Source organism: Sebastes umbrosus, chromosome 21 (assembly GCF_015220745.1).
Source record: "Sebastes umbrosus isolate fSebUmb1 chromosome 21, fSebUmb1.pri, whole genome shotgun sequence".
NCBI lineage: Eukaryota > Metazoa > Chordata > Actinopteri > Perciformes > Sebastidae > Sebastes > Sebastes umbrosus.
The window spans coordinates 11359994-11378555 of NC_051289.1; the positions used below are offsets into that span (position 1 = coordinate 11359994).

Here is an 18562-nt window from a genome sequence, read left to right on the forward strand (position 1 = left end):
TTATGACTCTTCTGTAGTTGTGCTATTGTTACCCAGAATGTTAACCAGTAATAAAGTTACATTGTCTCGCCTTAAGCAGTTTGGTATAATCTTTAATATTTGAATTTCTGCTTTAATTAAATGGCAGTTTTAGCATTTACATTGACTTAAAGGTCCAGTGTTTTGGATTTAGGGGGATATAATCACCTGAATTATGTTTTTGTGAGCTCAGAATGAGCCCTTCAGCCCTTCTACACAGAGTCCGCCATGTTGCACAACCATGTTTCTACAGTAGCCCAGAACGGACAAACCAAACACTGGCTCAAGAGAGGGCCTTTCATGTTTTTAAGTTACCTGAAGGCCACCGTAGACAAACTCGGAAAGGGTGTGGTGAGCGGAGTTGGTTGCAATCTGCAACCTCACCACAAGATGCCACTAATCCTACACACTGATCCTTTAAAGCAGTACCCCGCCACCCAAACTGGGAACCATTTGACAAAAATGGGGGGAAAGAGCATAGGGGAATGACATGCAGCAAATAGTCCTGCCAGCTGGGAATCAAACCTACGACTTGCCATTCAGGGCATTTGTGCCTATGTGGTATGCGCCCTAACCACTTGGCACATCAGGTTGCTCAACTATGTAACTTTTAAAAGAAGAAATAAATTGTCTTCTTCTCCATAAATAATGCTCTGCACTGGGGTAATAATAATAATATTCATTAATATTAATACTATTAATATAGTATTATATTATTATTATTATATTTATTATTATTATTTATTATTATTATTATTATTATTATTATTATATTATACTATATAATACTATTAATTAATAGTAATAATAATAATGCACTGGGGTTCCAAGTAAGGCTGTAGCAGCAAATCAGTGTATTGAATTGAGCGATCGTGGGTCTCTTTGCTGATGAATTATATGAATTATATTTTCAAAGAATGTGTCATTTCTTCTTTCTATAGTCCCATAGCGTAGCTCTAAAGGCTGAGAAAGGTTGATTTAGTTCAGGTTTATGGGTCACAAAGGATCTCAGTGAAGACTACTTTCTGACAACAATAAATCACACCTATCAGAAAACAATATTGGAGGGTTGATAAGATTAAGATTACGGCAGTAAATTCGGTGTGTGTGTGATTAATGGAGACAGACAGTCGCCTCTCTCCCTGCTTGCGCACCACGCACACACACAGCAGATCGGCAGATAGGAAGGCATACTGCAAGGAGCCTGGGTGACATTTTTAAAGCCTGAATCAATCAATGTGGAGGAAAGAGTCATGGACGTTTATAATGTTTGAGTATCACTGTTAAACTCAGGGGCCTAAATCATTTTCTAGCATCTTACATGTTGCATCACCTGTGCTACAGTCCTGCACAGCTGAGTAACTGCTGAACAAGAGGTTTTATAAATGTGTGTAAAAAAAGCATATCCATTTGTTGTAGTAAAAATGCTTAAATGTTAAATCTCTTGCATACTTTTCCACCTTCAGTGAGGTAGGACACCCCTCTTTTCCTGCTCTAATTGGTACATCCCAATAAGATAAATTGAGCACAGGTGAGCTGCTGGTTGCAGGTCAGTAAGTGTCGTGCCCCTTTATTACTAGTTTTGTCTGTAACCACAACACCACATCTGACATTGAAATTAAATTAAATTAAAGATGGGGGAGAGGTTGCAAAGTCAAAAAAGCTTTGTTTGCTCTTTTTTTGATTGTAAAGCTACGTTCAGTAAGTCATGGAAGCTAGAGGCTCATCTTTGCAAACACACAGGATTGGTAAGTGAACTGCTAAGACGCCACAAACCGAACAAATGACATGAGAGAAAGTGGACACATCATTACATAATAGTCGATATTGTGTTTGTTTGTTGGGATTATGTTTCCCTAACCTCAGAAACCGTTCTCCTGTGAGAACTGTGACAAGAGCTTTTGCACTCGTTACCAACTCACCAGACATGAGCTCAATCACAGTGGGGAAAAACCACACAAGTAAGCCTCTATATTCCCTATTTGAAATAACTAGGAGTAGTAAAATGTGACCTTTGGTGTGAACTGTTACCCGCTCTGGTCTCCAGGTGTCTGGCTGATGGATGCTCTGAGGCCTTTGTCACAAACACCAGCATGAAGAACCACATGGCTCGAGTTCACCAGCACCAGGAGAAGCGATATAAAGTGCAATAATCTTACAGTTTGCCTTTTCTTTTCTTACTTTGCCACAAGTAGGTGTTTACTGTGATGATGTACTGGCTTGCTTTTGTTCTCTTTCAGTGCGACCATCAGGGCTGTGGGAAGGATTTCAACAAGAGGAACCGACTGAAAGCACATACGTGTGAGCACCAACAGATTCTGCCATTTCAGTGAGTGACTATCTGATGCAAGAATAACTGTAATGTGTATCTGTCCTTGGCCATCTTCAAATCTTATTTATCTTTTGATTTAGTTGTACTTTCAGTGGTTGCACAAGAGAATTCCCTTCTCATGGAAAACTGAAGCATCATGAGAAACTGCATCAAGGTTGGTTGATAACTAGAAGGAATTGTATTTCCTTTTTAATTTGTGTGTTTAACAAATCTCTCTGCTTCCAGGTTACCCCTGTGAGAATGAAGCGTGTCCTTTTCAGGGAAAGACGTGGACCGAATATCTGAAGCACAGAAAAGAACATAAAGGTATGAATGTAATGCTGGGAACACTGTTTTAGTTGCATCCTATATCCTGCTACTCATGAGCTGTTTGAGTCACAAAGCAACTGTATTTTAAAGACTTCTCTTGTTCTCAGTCAAGGTGCCGTGTGGAGAGTGCAAAAAGCTGTTTAACAACGCCTGGTTCTTGCAGCAGCATGAGCTGCGTGTCCACTCCGGGGGGGAGAAGAGGAAGCTGTCGTGCCCCAGGAGAGGGTGTGCTAAAAAGTTCACTCGTCGCTTCAACTTGGAGAGTCACGTACTGGGAGACCATGAGGGCAAGAAGCCCTTTTGCTGTGTGTTTGCTGGCTGTGGGAAGAGCTTTGCCATGAAGGTAAATCTGCATTTCAATTTAATATTAAATGTTTGGTCCAAATCACAAACTACTTTCTTAAACTAGTGGTATCCAGTCACGCTGATAGTTTGGCTTTTACTTGACTTAATATGCACATTTGACATGTTGCTACAACCCCAACACAACAAGAGGTGAATGGAATTTAGTTGGTGGTGGTCAGAGTGGTGAAAAAAGTGTTTTTTTTTTCTTCTAAAAATATCATCATTTCTTTGCAGTGATGAAATCTAGACCTTACTGTATTAATTAGTTTCTCTTGAACTATTTTCTACAGAGGAAATGGTTACCAGTGTCACAGAAAAATGTTTTTGTCAAGATGCACTGCTTATTGAAATGTATTTTTCAGTGTTTTGAGCAGCACAAACTCAATTGCAGTTACCTTCATTACTTGTGTAGTGGCAGATATTTAAAAAAACAAAAAACTGAGCACATTAAAAACTGAAACTATATACATGGCTAGACCCACTACATGTGAGATGTTTTTTGAGATTTCTGGGTGATCTGTTGTTAAATGAAATCAAACAGTGTAGTTGGTAACTGGTCTCTCTGTTAATCAGGAAAGCCTGTGGCGACATGCAGTGGTGCATGACCCAGCAAAGAAAAAGCCGACGGTAATGTGTCCTTGTCAACTTTTTTTTTTTCTATAGTAAATATGACTTTTCTCCCCTCCATCTTGTCCTTATGTATTTTTTTTATATATATATATTTATATTTTTTTTGTTCCCCTTCCAGAAACTGCATCCTAAAAAGAACCAGCCCTGGCATCTGGCACAGAAGGTCAATCTGGCAGCTGCAGCCAATCAAGCGGAGACCAACAAGCTTACTGCGAAGCTGCGCAACACAACTTTAAAGGATAACAAATCTTGAGGCTGCATTATATTAAAAAAAAAAATGGCTTGTAAATGTTCATTAATGGTGAAGCAAATCACAATGTTTCTGTTGATATCCTTTGTTTATGCAAATAAGAAAATAAAGCCTCATTAATACAGCACTATACTCGCAATCTTTCTCGTTCCTGATAAACTGACCATTCCCACTAGCAAAGTGGGAAAATCATGCCGTAGAGCCGTCAATCCTTTGAAGGAAATGTTTATTAAACAAACAGAACACACATTCACACACATGTATAAAACTCCAGCTGATGGGACAGCTGGTTGTCATGGTGATGAGGCCTAAGGGCAGTTGAGCCCCCAGGGTGCGGCAGGTTTCTAATAAGGCCTGAGGCTTATTCAGCTGGATACAGCGCTGGTGTTGCAGAACATCTTCATTTTTAAAGTGATTACAGGTCATTATCCTAGATGACAAAGAGGATCACAGGCTACTTTATTAATTTTAATATTCTATCTCTACCTGCAACGATGCATCCACCTGAATACAGCCCTGGTTTCTACAACTGCCTGGTGAGGTGAACACGGCACACAGATCGCCTGTTAACAGTTGCAGTACCATTCCTCCCTGCGGGAGTGATGACAACATGACCATATGAACACAGCAGTGTGTTTGTGAGTGCAGTCTGTCGAGTGACGTGGCACGATCTGGATCAGTTCCCACCTGGTCAGGACAGGCTTGGTCCTGCTGGGTCTACTACAGTTCTGAATGCTTTTGGTCCTGGATTAAGCCCGGTATGGAGCGATGTACAGTAGCGTGTACCAGTTCACTTTGGCCAAGGTCGTTCCCGATATAGAACATTCTGGGTGGACTCGGTGTGGTGCGCAGCCTGCTCCTGATCTATACCAGGCTGCCGGGCCAGGAGACCACGGTGAGCGCCACCCGGCTGCGCTGCTCCTTCAGCATGGGCACCAGCGCGGAGTGGCTCATTCCCGCTGTCGACAGGCCGTTGACCGCCACGATCATGTCACCGCACCTAGGGCAACACCAAGAGACAGGTCAATATGGATTATAAACAGGACATGACAGCCATTCAAACAGCTCTACATTATGAAGACATTTGAGATGACAAACAATTGGTGTGGCAGGAAGCTTGAAAATACAGTTAAAGGATGAGGCTGTTTCTTTATCTGTTATTGTCAACAATTAATTAGAACTTGAGCTGAAATTATTAGTCAATTAATCGATCGATAATAAATTTATTGGCAACAAATCTGAGAATTGTTTAGGTACATTTTTAAGCAAAAATATCAAAAATGCATTGGTTCCAGCTAGGGGTGTCACAATATATTTAAAAATGAAATATTGATACACATATAATAATGTTGTGTAAATAATCCAGCGCCTCTTAAATCATTTTATATACAGTTATGATTACAGACTCGCTCTCCACCTCCTTACACTCGTATTTTGAGTATAATTAATTTGCCAAAAAAGAGACAAAATGCACAGAGCGGAGCGTTCACACTAATCAAACGAACTGGACTTTGGGGTCAAGTGTACTCGGATCTGGGCTCTGGGCCCGGGTCCCTGATGTGAAAGCCTCCTAAATGTTCCACCTCTACTTTTGAAAGGCAGAACAGGGTTTACCTAGCTTGTTTTTAACCTACAATAGCATAGCATTATGTTATGAAATATTCATATAATATGTGTACAAAGATGGGGTTTATTGGTAGCTGTTTGCAAAATTACAATAGATAAGATACTGATGACAGAGCAGAAAGGCCACGTCTATGAAGTTCAGTGGACCTTATTCAATAAGAGAGAAATATAAGAGTACAGTAAATATTTATATTTTCACGATTGATACACAAATGCAAGACCTTTAACTCAAATTCTCAAATAAACAGGTCTTCTGTCTTGAATTTTAATGATCATAATGTTGTTTAATATTAAAAGGTATACTTTTAAAATAAATAGTTAAGACAGAAAAAGACAGCGAACATAAAATGTTCCGTAGGCGTGGCCTATCATCACGCCACTCTTATCAACCACCAACTGGAGGTCACGGTTTATCTACCTGCCAATTCACCACCAGAAGCCACAGACAGTCACGTGACCAATAACTTATCACTCACTTGAGGCGGCCGTCGTAGTACGCAGGTGTGCCGAGGACGATGGTCTTGATAAAGAACGCCTGGTTGCCGTGACTTTCCTCGTATCCCCCGACGATGCTGAAGCCCCAGCTGCCCGGATGGCTCCTTCGCAGGACAATCTCATGACTACTGTGCAGGTAGCTGCAAGAAGACAGCAGAGTGAACAGGTAGTAGAGCCGGCTTTATCCTTCAAGGAGCAAAGATGCTGCTTCATCTCTAAAAAGAATTGTCTATTATGACTCTTAAAATCTATTAAAAGTAGAGGAAGATATCTACAAGTGGGGTAATTTCACCTCTTACAATTTGCAAATAATTATAAAATGACATCTAACCAGACATTCAAACAACCAATAAGCCCAGTCCAAAGCCTGAACATTTGAGTAATTAACATGGACAAACAATATCATACACTGATATATCAAAGAACATGTTACATTTATTATCATGACGGTAAATGTGACAATTTATTTTGATAATATATTTCAGTTCATACCGCCCAGACCCCAAGAAGAAGTGAAAAAGAGAGGAAGTACTCTCACCTGGGTAAGCCCAGCCACATGACCCATGAGGGGGACCAGTTGGCATCAAAGTCACTGTCATGCGTGTGAGGCAGCAGCTCGTCGTGGTCGGGCTCCTCCACCATGCTGACCTCCAGCACCCTCAGCTGGACCGAGGGCGAGGCGGCGCTGGCCTTCAGGGTGCCCACAGCCTCGCTGTGGCTCAGGTACGTCAAGTCCTGCCCGTTAATGCTCAGCAGGACGTCACCTGAAGGAGAAAGGAAGAAGATGCTGTAGTTTTCTGATGTAATGTTTTTGACCTGAATTGGCCCTGAGGGGGCGCTCACCTCGTTTGATTCGCCCGTCCCTCGACAAGCAGCCGTGTGGTTGGACGCTGGTCACGAAGATCGGCAGCTCTCCGCTCTTGCTGCCCCGCCCTCCTGCGACAGTCATGCCCAGAGACTCGAGGGGCTCCTTCTTCACAGTGATGTGTTTTTCTTTACAGGACACACACTGGGAAAGGTCCTGGGTAGAATCACACAGAGGCAACACATACACAAACACAGGTTCAGTCACCACAACAGAAAATGTGAACTTACTCTTTGTACATCATTGTTTTCAGTTTTTTACTCATTTGCACCAAAAATATATGTGTATGTTTATATTCTGAACTTAACCTGTTATTCCATATATAAAATAAATAGATAGTATGACAATAAACTATTTGACTTTAAACCCCCCTCCCCCTGAAAATAATGAGTCCTGATCACCCTATATCATTAGCTACGTTCCTCTGATCTACAGATGAATGTTAAAGAGGACCTATTATGCTCATTTTCAGGTGCATACTGTATTTTGGGTTTCTACTAGAACTTTTTTACATGCTTTAATGTTAAAAAAAATGCTTTATTTTTCTCATACCAGCTGTGCTGCAGCACCTCTTTTCACCCTCTGTCTGAAACGCTCTGTTTGAGCTCCGCCCCCTCCCGAAAAGCCCAGTCTGCTCTGATTGGTCAGTTAGCCCACTCTGTTGTGATTGATCAACCGATCCAAACTCTTCAGACTCTGCTCCAGCTGTGCTCTAACTAATTTTGTTTGAGGGCGTGCCAAACTAGCCGTCAGGCAGGTATTATGCAAATATATTACTTGGTGACATCACTACGTTACGGAAGAAAAGGCCCACGTGAAAAAACTCCCTTTGGCGTGGACTTTGGGCTTTGTAACTTTGCAGACCTTTTACATGCACAAAAAACTATACAACACACTAAAGGAAAGGGAAAAAGCACAAAAGCATAATAGGTCCTCTTTAAATTGCAACACTTGCATGTTGAGGTTACAAAGTCAAAATAACCCCAAACACACACACATAGATATATAACACATCTGCTCACTCTGTGAGTGCTGGTGCGGGAAAGGTGTATGGGCACGGGGCTTGGAGTGCAGCTGTGGTTAGGCAGGAAGTGATCAAGGCAGTAGAGGTCTCTGGTGGAGCTTGATTTTGGCGGTGGAGGAGGAGTTGGTTTGGTGGGTCGACCAATCAGCAGGTGGACTCGCTCTCCGCTCGCCTTTGAAGACAGAGTTAGTGTTTCAGGAACTTTGTTTCTCACTCATATTTCCTTATTTACCAAGAGAAATCAAATGCATCCTCACCTGTATGATCTGTGCAGCCTGCTCCGGGGTGCCGTGGCGTAGGTCCTGCTCGTTGACTGCCAACACGCGGTCGTTACTCCGCAGTCTGCCGTCCTTCGCTGCCAGGCCTCCCTCCAACAGATCCAACACAAACACTCCAGACTCATCCGTTCGCCGCACCAGCTTGATGCCGAGCTGCTCCGTTGAGTCCCGCTTGTGCAGGGTGATTCTCAGGGTGGCGGGGCTGGACGGGGCGCCCTCGGGGGTGGAGCAGGGGGCGTGGGGCACAGCCGGGGTGGAGGAGGAAGAGGAGGGAGGCGCCCTGGAGGCACAACGACGCTCCCTAAGCACAGTAAGCTGCAAAGTGGTGCAGGGGCGTGCCAATGTGGAGCGGGCAAAACTGTGGGGGACGTTACTGATGTCCACATTGTTCACCTTGGGAGAAAGAAAAGTCAAAGGAAATTTATGTTTAAATCTGCATTAATTGATTTTTTTGGTCATTGACATTCATTTGGAGTCTTCTGTTTCTGGCTATCTGACAAATGTAAATCCAACATTCACTCTCAGATTAGCTCTATTTTGGTCTCCACCAACTCATGAGGAAAATATTTGGCTCTTTAGCGGCAATATTTTTCAAGGTATAGGAAAGAAAAAGGTAGTAAATTACTAATATAATATACAATACTATATAGATACTACTGTAGTTCAAGTTAATCATTGAAAGCATGTAAACATTCTCTAGTAGAAACATAACATATATAATTAAGTACCTGAAAATGAGCATAATATGGGACATTTAAGCTCTGGCCAGAAGAATGCTTTGGAAGCCCCATTCTTGTATGAAAATGGGGTAAGGTGTTCGGTTTTACCTGCAGTATCTGATCCCCGGCCAGCAGCCTCCCGTCTCGTGCAATGACCCCGTCTCTGTACACTTCCTGAATCACGATGTTGATGAGCGGCGTCTCGTTTCCCCCCACCACGCTGATGCCCAGCTCGACATACGGGTTCGCCCGGTGCACCTCTATGGCAGTTATCTCTCCTTCAGGAAGCGAGGGCAGCTTCACGCAGCCTTTATGGACACACAAATCACATTACAGCGCTGCATTTCAGAATCTAATATCCACATCTCCCTAATGTTGCCTGAATGTGATTATCCTGTCATCTAGTCTGAGATTACAGCTCTTACAAGACGCTGCAGTGTCTCAGATCTCTATAGCATTCAGCCCTTTAGGAAGATGTTCAGTAAAGTGGAGGAAGCGATGTCATACCCTCTTCAGCAGAGAGAGGCGGAGACTCGGGGCAGTCCCAGCCAGATGAGGTGGAGCTGACAGAGCGGAGGAGGTGGATGCAGGGATTACTGAGGGGCCGCTTCACCCTGGGGACCACACACTCCAACCCTACCACACCTAAAGACAGAAGAGATGGATGCCAGAGTGTTTGTCTCAATCCAAACTGTATTAACGTCATTGAGTAAATCTAAAAAAGGCCAGCAGATCTACTCACTTTCTTCCTCCGTGCTCTCCTCAAAGGCGGGGTTGTCGAGGCCGGCGTCGTCTGTCCACACGGGCCCGTTGCCGCTGGTTTCATTGGGTCCGGATGGCGGAGAGGGTGTGCGGTCCCTCAGGTCTGTCGTTGGGGAGCGGGGCGACCTGGGAGGGCTGGTCACCATCGCTCGCTCGTCCCCGCTGTCGCACCGCGGGCCGTCCACGTTGGTCTGCTGACACCTCGTCCCGGGACACCTTTCACCAAGCAACAGGCGTCAGTTTGTTAGTCCATCTGACGTGTAAAGAAAATCAGGTTTCAGCATCAGTTAATTTAATGTGACGCCACTGATCCCATCAGGGAGAGACTCTTTATGTGTGTCCTCTCCTTAGAGAAGGTCAGAGGGCAAGGTCACGTGTAGCTGGGAGGGATTCAGTGGACAAAGTGAAGAAGTGATGTTGGAGACCCACTGATCTGTCACTGATTAGAGAGAAAATACCAAAGAACATTGCCGCATGTCTCGATTCTTTTCTATTCATTTGATGAACTAAAGATTATACAAGTATATCAGGGAATATTTGTAGATGCATGTTACCATGTGTATATTGTAGGGGTGGGGGAAATATCGATACAGCAAAGTATCGCGATATTTTGTGTGGTGTTATTGTATCGATACATGGACGATTGGTACCATGTAATTTTAGCTTGTCGGAAAGATGCTGAATATCGCTCCAAGGTTATGCAAAATTTTGGCGAGGAAAAACTGGCATGGCCATTTGCAAGATATGTGAATGAAAGATCAAACAGAGTGAAAAAACTTTTCATATTATTAGATGAAACACACGTTGACAAACTGCATAATTTGCAATAGAAAAAGGAAATAAATCACAGTATATCTTATCGCAACACTCAGCTTATTGCAAAATGTTTAAAATCGCAATAATATCGTATCGTGATAATATCGTATGGTGGGACCTCTGGTAATTCCAACCCCTAGTATATTGTGAAAATTGTGTATATCTGTATGCATTCCACATTAGACACGTTTATACATGTGCAGGCTGTGAAAACACAATTTCTATCAATTATTTACTTTATAAACAAGTAATTGAAACGACAAAATAGTGAAAAATGTCCATCACAATTTCTCAAACTCCACAAGTTTCTAAAACCTAAGGATAATCAAATAGATATAGCAAATACTCACATTTGAGACTGGTATAAGTTATAAGTTAAGCATATTTGCTCTATAAATGATTGGATAATGACATATAGGTCAGTCGCAAAAACGTTCAGCCACTCCGGGACGTTCTTTCCTTGAAAACAAACACAACAACTCTGGTGGAGACGGATGCATCAACTCTGTCCCACAAATAGAAAGTCTTCGCTGAGAGGCAATTAAAAATAAACACAGACAGACTCAAGGGATCAATGTGGTCTCACCCTTAATTGACTCTGAAGTATTTACTGTAAGTGGCGGCTACGAGCCGGTTGAATTATTTAAATGCTTAATTTCCTCCTCCTAAGATAAACAGGACCACGGAAAACAGATATTGCGGTCCCATGATACTTTGCTCTTTAAAACAATCACAACCGGTGTTGTAATGCCATTTGGCCTAATATAATTTCACCGTTTCTACCTTTGACCATTTCCATCAAGACCAAGAAGAAACAGTTTTGAGAGGAAACCAATAAGTAAAACTCGAATAGGTTGAGGTAGAGGCTTTAATTCGAGTACCTTGGTTCAGGAACAGTGAAAGTACTTCACACGTACACACCATCAGTAATAAGATCAACCAGACCACCTTGACCACGGTGGAACACTGTGGCCTGGCACTCTCGTCTTTTAATCTAATGTCAAGTGACCGATCCCTCTCTTGGCTCATGTTACTATCTTAGACCTAAGTCTGCAGGAGAAGCGTAGCGGCGAGCCCACGTGGGCCAAAGGTTTAATCTTTACTAAAGAATGTCACGTTAGCCCTCACAGTGACCTTGTTTGATCTCTCTCAAACTATCTTTCCTCTTGTCTTCTCGACACCGACGTGATGTGCTCAGCCTTCGCTGAGATGTTCCCTTCTGCTGATATGATTGATTTTTACAGGCCTGGACAAGGAGACTGTTGACAATAAAGTTTAAATGGGCTGCAGCTATGAAATGACACTATCAAAACTTTTCTTAAAGCGTGACTATGGGACTTTTGAAAGGTGAAATAAAACATTTTTCTTCTCACGAATGAAAAGTTGAATTTATAAGGATTAAAAACACAGCCTCGCTTTAATGCACCCGGGGATTTTGCTGACATAACTTGGTCTGGTGTGACCAGTGGCTTATAGCGGCCAATGTAAACTTTAGCTAAATTTAGACAGATATTGCTGTGTAACCCATGCTATTAACGGAGTAACTTTACTGCCTTTAAATGACTCTTCTCTACTCCTGCTACTGTTACACTATGTTTCACTAGACCCCATGGTCTGAAAAGTTAAGCCAATGTGGAAGTGTATAGAAGTCTATGAAAAATGAGCCTACTTCTCACTTGATTTATTACCTCAGTAAACATTGTAAACATGAGTTTATGGTCTCAATCGCTAGTTTCAAGTCTTCTTCAATACAGCATGATGTTCATTTAGTAAATTATGGTCCTATTTAGAGTCAAATAGACCATAAAGCAGGGTATGCTTTAGGGCGTGGCTACCTTGTGATTGACAGGTCGCTACCATGGCGTTGTCCGGTCTGGGAGTTGTCCGTGTTTTTGTCTTACAACTTTAACCCTTTCACGGTGTGTTTTCAGGTCATGAAAGTTAATTGTAACATTTTGGTCGACTAAAAATGTCTTATTCATCGTTCGGTTGTACTTAGCTCCACCCTCTCGTGTCACTTCTTCTTCTTTTCTTCTTTTTACACACTATGTTTACCATTTACTGTTTTCCTGTAATTATCACTCAGCAAAAGTTAGTCTAGCTTTAAAGATATGAAGTATAGGTCGAGTCTAGAAAGTAACATGGAAATTGAGAAACTCTCGTGAGATGGTTAAGGTCAGCCGTATGTACCAAGGCTGAGTCCTTACTGCAGCGGCCCGGAGTTTGAATATTATCCCCTCTCTCTCCCCCTTTCATAACTATCACTGTCACTATCGAATAAAGACAAAAAGACCCAAAAATTACCTTTAAAAAAATTTTTTTTAGGATAGGTCGTCGGGCAGCAAGTCTCTCAAGAGTATTCCTCAAGTTTTCGCAATTTGCAGGATACCATCTAGACACGATCCAAAGCATGTGTCAGGGATCTCCGGTAAAAACAGTTGACTCAGAAAAGCTTTAACACCTTGTTAGTGATAGCTTGTTAGTGTGAGCTTGTTAAGGAAAATCTCGTTGACTTAGGTGTTAGGTGGATATACAGTCAATAAGCAAGCGTCTAAACACCGATGCAATGCTCCTTAGCAACAGACAGAAATATTGAAGTATATAGAGGTTTGCTCCCCAAATCAATAACGCTGATTATGATATAACTATAGTTTTTACACATTCACAGCCTGTTCTCGCCAAAAGATTTGCACCAAGCAAAGTAAACTCGCTATATGCTGCATATATTCTCCAAGTACTGCTACATTTATTTTGAAATGCTCTCTTTACACTACTTCCATCCATATAAGAGCAACAACAGCATAACATGGGTTCCCTATGGCAACTCTGATGCAAATACACACACCGTCTTGGAACAGAGAAAACAGGAGAGAGAGAGAGAGAGAGAGAGCAAGAAAGAAATTTAATAGAAAGACACACAGAAGGACAGGTAGAGGAAACCAGTGAGAAAAAGGTGCCATCCCAAGTCAAGCCGTGTTTGACTCACCACAGGCCAGGGTTGCCTTTGGCTGTCTCACAGAAGAAATGGTTGAACAGATCTCTGGTGTTGAAGTTGCTCAGCATGATTGCAGAATGAGAACATGGAGCTCCTGGTCAGCCAACCCATGACTGCGGTAGGGAACCACTTTAATCCCTCCATCACATGACCTACCGCCCAATAATCCCCTCAGGGTCTCACAGCACCTGGTCCAATCGGGCCAAAAGCCAAAGTGTGAAACCCTTGAGGTTAAAGGATGCTGGGTAAGTCTAACCGCTCTGGACTAAGAGGTATGATATCTCTAAAAGTTCCTGCCATAAATGAATCACTCGTGAGGTTGGAGAGGTTTTGAATGCAACTTTTAAAAGTTGTAGAAAGTTAACTAAAGTTGTCTTCATTATAAGTTACTTTCTGCATTAATAGACGAATCGTTCGGTCTAGAATATGTCAAAAAATTGAGAAAAAAGTGCCCAAAGTGATGTCTTCAAATTGCTTGTTTCCTCTGACCAACCATCAAAACCCAAAAGTATTGAGTTTACTACCATAGAAGACTTAGAAAACCAGCAAATCACTCACTCATGAGAACCTAGAACCAATGAATTGTTGGTACTATAATGAGTAATCATTATAGAAACTGCTGCTGATTCATTGTCTGTCGATCCACTAATCGATTAACTGACTAATCCTTTCACCTAGAAAGGTCACACACTAGTAACTAGTGTCATGTTAATAGTCTGATTGATTCCAATATAGCTACATTACCTGTACCAGGCTGGTGAAATCATGATTGTCATGCATGCATACTGTCTGATCTGTGTTAGTGTTTGCACACAGCTCTCATGAAATCATGAATCTACGATGAAAGCTTTAATACCTGTGCTTGAGGTGTGCCTCCAGGTCACATCGCGGCATGTTGAGGGAGCAGACTGGGGCCAGAGGACAGGACACGGACAGCTTGTCCAGCAGCTTGTGCACCAGTATGCTGGACCTGCGGCACGCCTGCAGCTGCAGCCGCGTCCTGTCCAGCGGGCAGAAGTCCCTCTCCTGGAGGAAGCTTCGCAGGCAACGGGCGCAGAAGGTGTGTCCGCACGGCGTGTCCAGCGGCTGCACCAGCGGCTGCAGGCAGATGTGGCACACCAGGTCGTCGTCCACTTCCAGGCGGTAGTTGAAAAGGTGGTTCTCCCAGCTGCGGTGGATCTGGCCGCACTCGGGACACAGAGACTCCAGGACTGGCTCCACCGGACCCACCTCGCAGCCCGGGCTGCCCATCTCTGCTCCGTCGGCACAACTCAGCTTTGGCACAAATGACTCCAGTGGGGCTGCAGTGTTGGGAAAGGGGCACGCGCACTCCTATCCCATAAGCGTCACAGGATGAAGAAGCTGCAGAGAGGACAGATGCCCCCCAGTGGCTGATGGCACATCACCCTGCAGGTCAGAGGTCAAAGAAAGAGGGTTAAACAGCTGTTACGAAAAAACAACAAGTGTCTGATTATGTGCATTTATTCATGTGGCAAATGCTTTGTGCACGTGAGCCCACGTGTCTGCATGAGAGTGGCACTGTGTGTGTGTGTGTGTGTGTGTGTGTGTGTGTGTGTGTGTGTGTGTCAGTGAGTGTGCTGAGATTATGTATTGCTGCTCCTGTCCACTAATCTGGCAGTATAATCTCTCTTTTGCTCTCGCCTGCTGCAATCTTCCAATTCCACAGAGAGGGAATTATCTGGGATTGAGGCAGAGAGAGGACACAGATCAGAGGAAGTGGGATTGGGAAAGCAACAGAGGACGGGGGAGTGGGGGGGAAATAGTGCCAGCCAGGGGGTAAGAGAAGAGAGCGAGGAAGAAGAGAAGAAGATAAGAAGAGGGAGGCGAACGAGATTAATGGGATGTAAAAATCTGAAACGGGAAAATAAGACAGAAGAGAGGATGTGAAAGGAAGTCCATGAAAGAGATACACAAAAAAGGAAAACAATTCTTTACACATTCCCCACAGTGAACTTGATGTTTCTGGTTCAGGGCCGTGTTACAGTAGATGCACTCAGTCTCCTCTGTGCAACAGAAAGAGAACATGCCTAAAGCAAAGTCTTGAAATATAGCACTCCGCCGAGGAGAGTGCGTCCCCAGAGCTAATGCACTGTGTGCGCTGATCATTTCCACAGTGTTTCACATCCAAAGCCATTCAGACCTTCAGACGCTCTATTAGCCGAGCTCCCCCCACCGCCCCCCCGTGGGTCTGATGCAATCGGTGGACAGCAGAGGGCGTGCCTCAGCTCGCAGCGGGCCAGCCAAGCCACAGTGACTACCTGCCTCTGTTCCAGCTGGGGGTCTGCTCTTGTCTCCATGACGACCTGGAGCCTGTTCTGTTCAGTGGGGCTTGACATTCAGAGTGTAGCCGGAGAAGGATGCGGAGGAGACACACACACACACACACACACACAACAGATGCATCCCTCTCAGCTCAGCAGGATGCTCCTCCCTGGTACAGCCTTGTCAGACAATGATGAGATGGTTTGTTTTTTAGCTTTTTCTCGTCTCCGTGGCTACCCATCTCTGTGACAACCTGTCTCCTTGGCTACCGGACCGGTAGTTACTTAGTTCTCCTTTAAGTATACGTGCTCCTGTCTGTGTGTGACTGGCTGCTTCTGTCTCTATCCCGCAGCTGGACATGAATTAATCATGAGGACACAAGGCTTCTCTGTTCCTATAACAAAGCTGTGACATCACCACATCACACACACAGACTTGTAGACATGCAAGTATAAAAGTCTACACAAGCAAGTGTGCATCAAGAGCTTTACCAGGATCCTGCAAATAGTCTTTATCAATAAGTAAAAGTATTCAACTGTGGCAGCAGTTTTAGAGCCGCGGCCTTCAAAAGCACTTAAATCTATTTTAAACATAGCTGGACTCTGTAGCAACAGATTCTTTTACACACTAGCAAATGCTTGTGAAATATCTCTCTTTTTAATCCCACTGTGAGTGAGTGTGTGTGTGTGTGTGTGTGTGAGAGTCCAAGGCCATGCTGTTATTGTCATTGCAACTATACTGTTATATATTAATAAATAACAGTCCTGGAACCTGCACCTGTCTTTGCTGATTTTTCATTTTTCAGAGATGACAATCTAATCTTATAACAACAGGGCAGGCCATGAACAAGCTCGCCTGCAGGAATGACATTTGTCAGATAAGATGAGATGATGTTTTAGGCCACAGATTTAAAATCTCAGGTCCTATCAGGCTTACCCTACATTTTCATAAACCCTCCCATCATCTCATCGTCTCTTATCTTAAAATAAAATCTACAAAAAGGCTGATAGCCACTTGCAAGAACAGGCCTGCTGCTGCTGCTGCTCTGTTTGCAATAGGATGCTTTTTTTCACAACAGTCAGACATGCAATGATAACAACAAAAACTGACACTGATTTAATTGATATTTTGCATCATTTTTTTCCACTGTCACAGTCCTAATTTACCCAATGCACCAACTGAAGTGTCATGATCTATATGCAAACACACATTTGATTAGAGAAGAGCATTTTTTTTGTAATCATAGCCCCCCATCTGTCTGCCTCCATCCCTCCACAAGCTAGGACAGATGAAGCGACAATGGCAATATCAATGCACAGCCAGCCACACACTGACACCGCTCCTGCAGACACTGGATACAATCAGATAGATGTGATATTACCTAGTCCGGCTGCTCCTCCACGCCGTGCACTCCGGCCCCAGAAAGGGGCACGATTTGTTAGCCACGGGACCTCAATCACGCATTCACCGCAACGGCCCGTTCCGCAAACCCGCACGAAAACGCCCCCGTGCCTTTGGCGGCGCTGGCCCCGCCCACTGCTGTCTGTCAACCGGGCTGGGAGGGGCCTGCCAGGGTTGTCAATCCAGAGAGAGTCAGAGGGGTGACCAAACAAGCCTGCTCAATATAATAAGATAAAATGAAAATAAATAAAATAAATAAAATAAAATGAAATGAAATGAAATGAAATGAAATGAAATAAAATAAAATAAAATAAAATAAAATAAAATAAAATAAAATAAAATAATAAAATAAAATAAAATAAAATAAAATGAAATGAAATGAAATGAAATGAAATGAAATGAAATAAAATAAAATAAAATAAAATAAAATAAAATAATAAAATAAAATAAAATAAAATAAAATAAAATGAAATGAAATGAAATGAAATGAAATGAAATGAAATGAAATAAAATTAAATAAAATTAAATAAAATTAAATAATATAAAATTAAATAAAATAAATGTTTTTTTTGGACCCACACTCATCTCTTAAAGATTACTGTGATATAAAATTTGGAGTTTAATAAAGTATTCTACAAAAAAAGAAGCCTGCTCAATAAAATAAAATAAAATAAAATAAAATAAAATAAAATAAATAAATTAAATAAATAAAATTAAATAAAATTAAATTAAAATTTTGGACCTCTTAAAGATTACTGTAATGTAAAATTAGGAGTTTTAATAAAGTTGCAATATTCTACATGTTTCAGTGCAAATGAAATGTTTATGTCTGCAGGCATAAATACTTTTCAAACTGTATTAAGAAATCACATGTACAAATGTATATGCCGGCTTAATCACTCTGAGACTGACATAATCTTGCGGTTGTCCAACATCAGATTTAGCACTACACGGTACAAATCACAGCTGTGGAGGCACTGGTATAGTTCATATATGTAAGGCATTGATGTATGTATATATTTATGTTAATATTTATATTTTTAATATCTTTTAATCATGACTTTTTATAGTGCTTCCTGTATTGTAATGTATTATATGTAATGTATTGTTGTTGTTTTTTTTCTTTTCTTCTTATGTGGACCTTGAGTCTGCAATAAAGTTTGAATTTAATTGAATTGAATATGGGTTACAAATGTCGAGTTATCACCATTTTTTAAGTTACATATCTTACTATGTTGCATTTTTTTATACATTTAATATTGCTGATAATGTTTTTTTGTAATGTTGATGCTGTTTCAAGATGAATGGTTATATTGCACTGCCATAAACAATATGTATTGTATTTTATCACACTGATTCAATGTATTATCTCACACTGATGAACTTTTATGTATTGTGCTAATTTATGTAGTGT

At 42.1% G+C, this 18562-nt stretch overlaps 2 protein-coding genes across 3 annotated transcripts; one reads left to right on the forward strand and one right to left on the reverse strand.

Annotated features, from left to right (window-relative positions):
- The first annotated feature begins 1541 nt into the window (after positions 1–1541).
- On the forward strand, positions 1542–4014 carry gtf3ab (general transcription factor IIIA, b). Its single transcript, XM_037757345.1, has 9 exons — positions 1542–1766; positions 1885–1979; positions 2066–2162; positions 2259–2347; positions 2431–2504; positions 2576–2656; positions 2767–3002; positions 3578–3631; positions 3753–4014. Exons 1-9 carry the CDS (start codon positions 1653–1655, stop codon positions 3885–3887), a joined length of 975 nt encoding a protein of 324 aa, XP_037613273.1. The 5' UTR covers positions 1542–1652; the 3' UTR covers positions 3888–4014.
- On the reverse strand, positions 3856–17285 carry lnx2a (ligand of numb-protein X 2a). 2 transcript variants are annotated; one of them, XM_037757343.1, is made up of 11 exons: positions 17129–17285; positions 14321–14871; positions 9634–9869; positions 9399–9536; positions 9000–9199; positions 8152–8565; positions 7893–8066; positions 6849–7026; positions 6544–6769; positions 5987–6145; positions 3856–4884 (listed from the first exon to the last, which is right to left on the reverse strand). In XM_037757343.1, the coding sequence occupies exons 2-11, from the start codon at positions 14713–14715 to the stop codon at positions 4749–4751; spliced, it is 2256 nt and encodes a 751-aa protein (XP_037613271.1). In that variant the 5' UTR covers positions 14716–14871; positions 17129–17285; the 3' UTR covers positions 3856–4748. The 2 variants fall into 2 exon arrangements, with proteins under 2 accessions (XP_037613271.1, XP_037613272.1); XM_037757344.1 differs by lacking the exons at positions 14321–14871; positions 17129–17285 and adding an exon at positions 13456–13716.
- Between the last annotated feature and the right edge of the window lie 1277 nt (positions 17286–18562).

Excerpts from the sequence above, each read along its gene's own strand:
- gtf3ab (XM_037757345.1), top strand. The coding sequence starts at position 1,653 with ATGGGGGAGAGGTTGCAAAGTCAAAAAAGCTTTGTTTGCTCTTTTTTT. Across the intron at positions 1,767-1,884 it reads TTTGCAAACACACAGGATTG|AAACCGTTCTCCTGTGAGAA; the intron begins GTAAGTGAACTG and ends CCCTAACCTCAG. Across the intron at positions 2,657-2,766 it reads GCACAGAAAAGAACATAAAG|TCAAGGTGCCGTGTGGAGAG; the intron begins GTATGAATGTAA and ends TCTTGTTCTCAG.
- lnx2a (XM_037757343.1), bottom strand. The coding sequence starts at position 14,715 with ATGGGCAGCCCGGGCTGCGAGGTGGGTCCGGTGGAGCCAGTCCTGGAG. Across the intron at positions 8,566-8,999 it reads CCGGGGATCAGATACTGCAG|GTGAACAATGTGGACATCAG; the intron begins GTAAAACCGAAC and ends CTTTCTCCCAAG. Across the intron at positions 4,885-5,986 it reads TACTACGACGGCCGCCTCAA|GTGCGGTGACATGATCGTGG; the intron begins GTGAGTGATAAG and ends GTGTTGCCCTAG.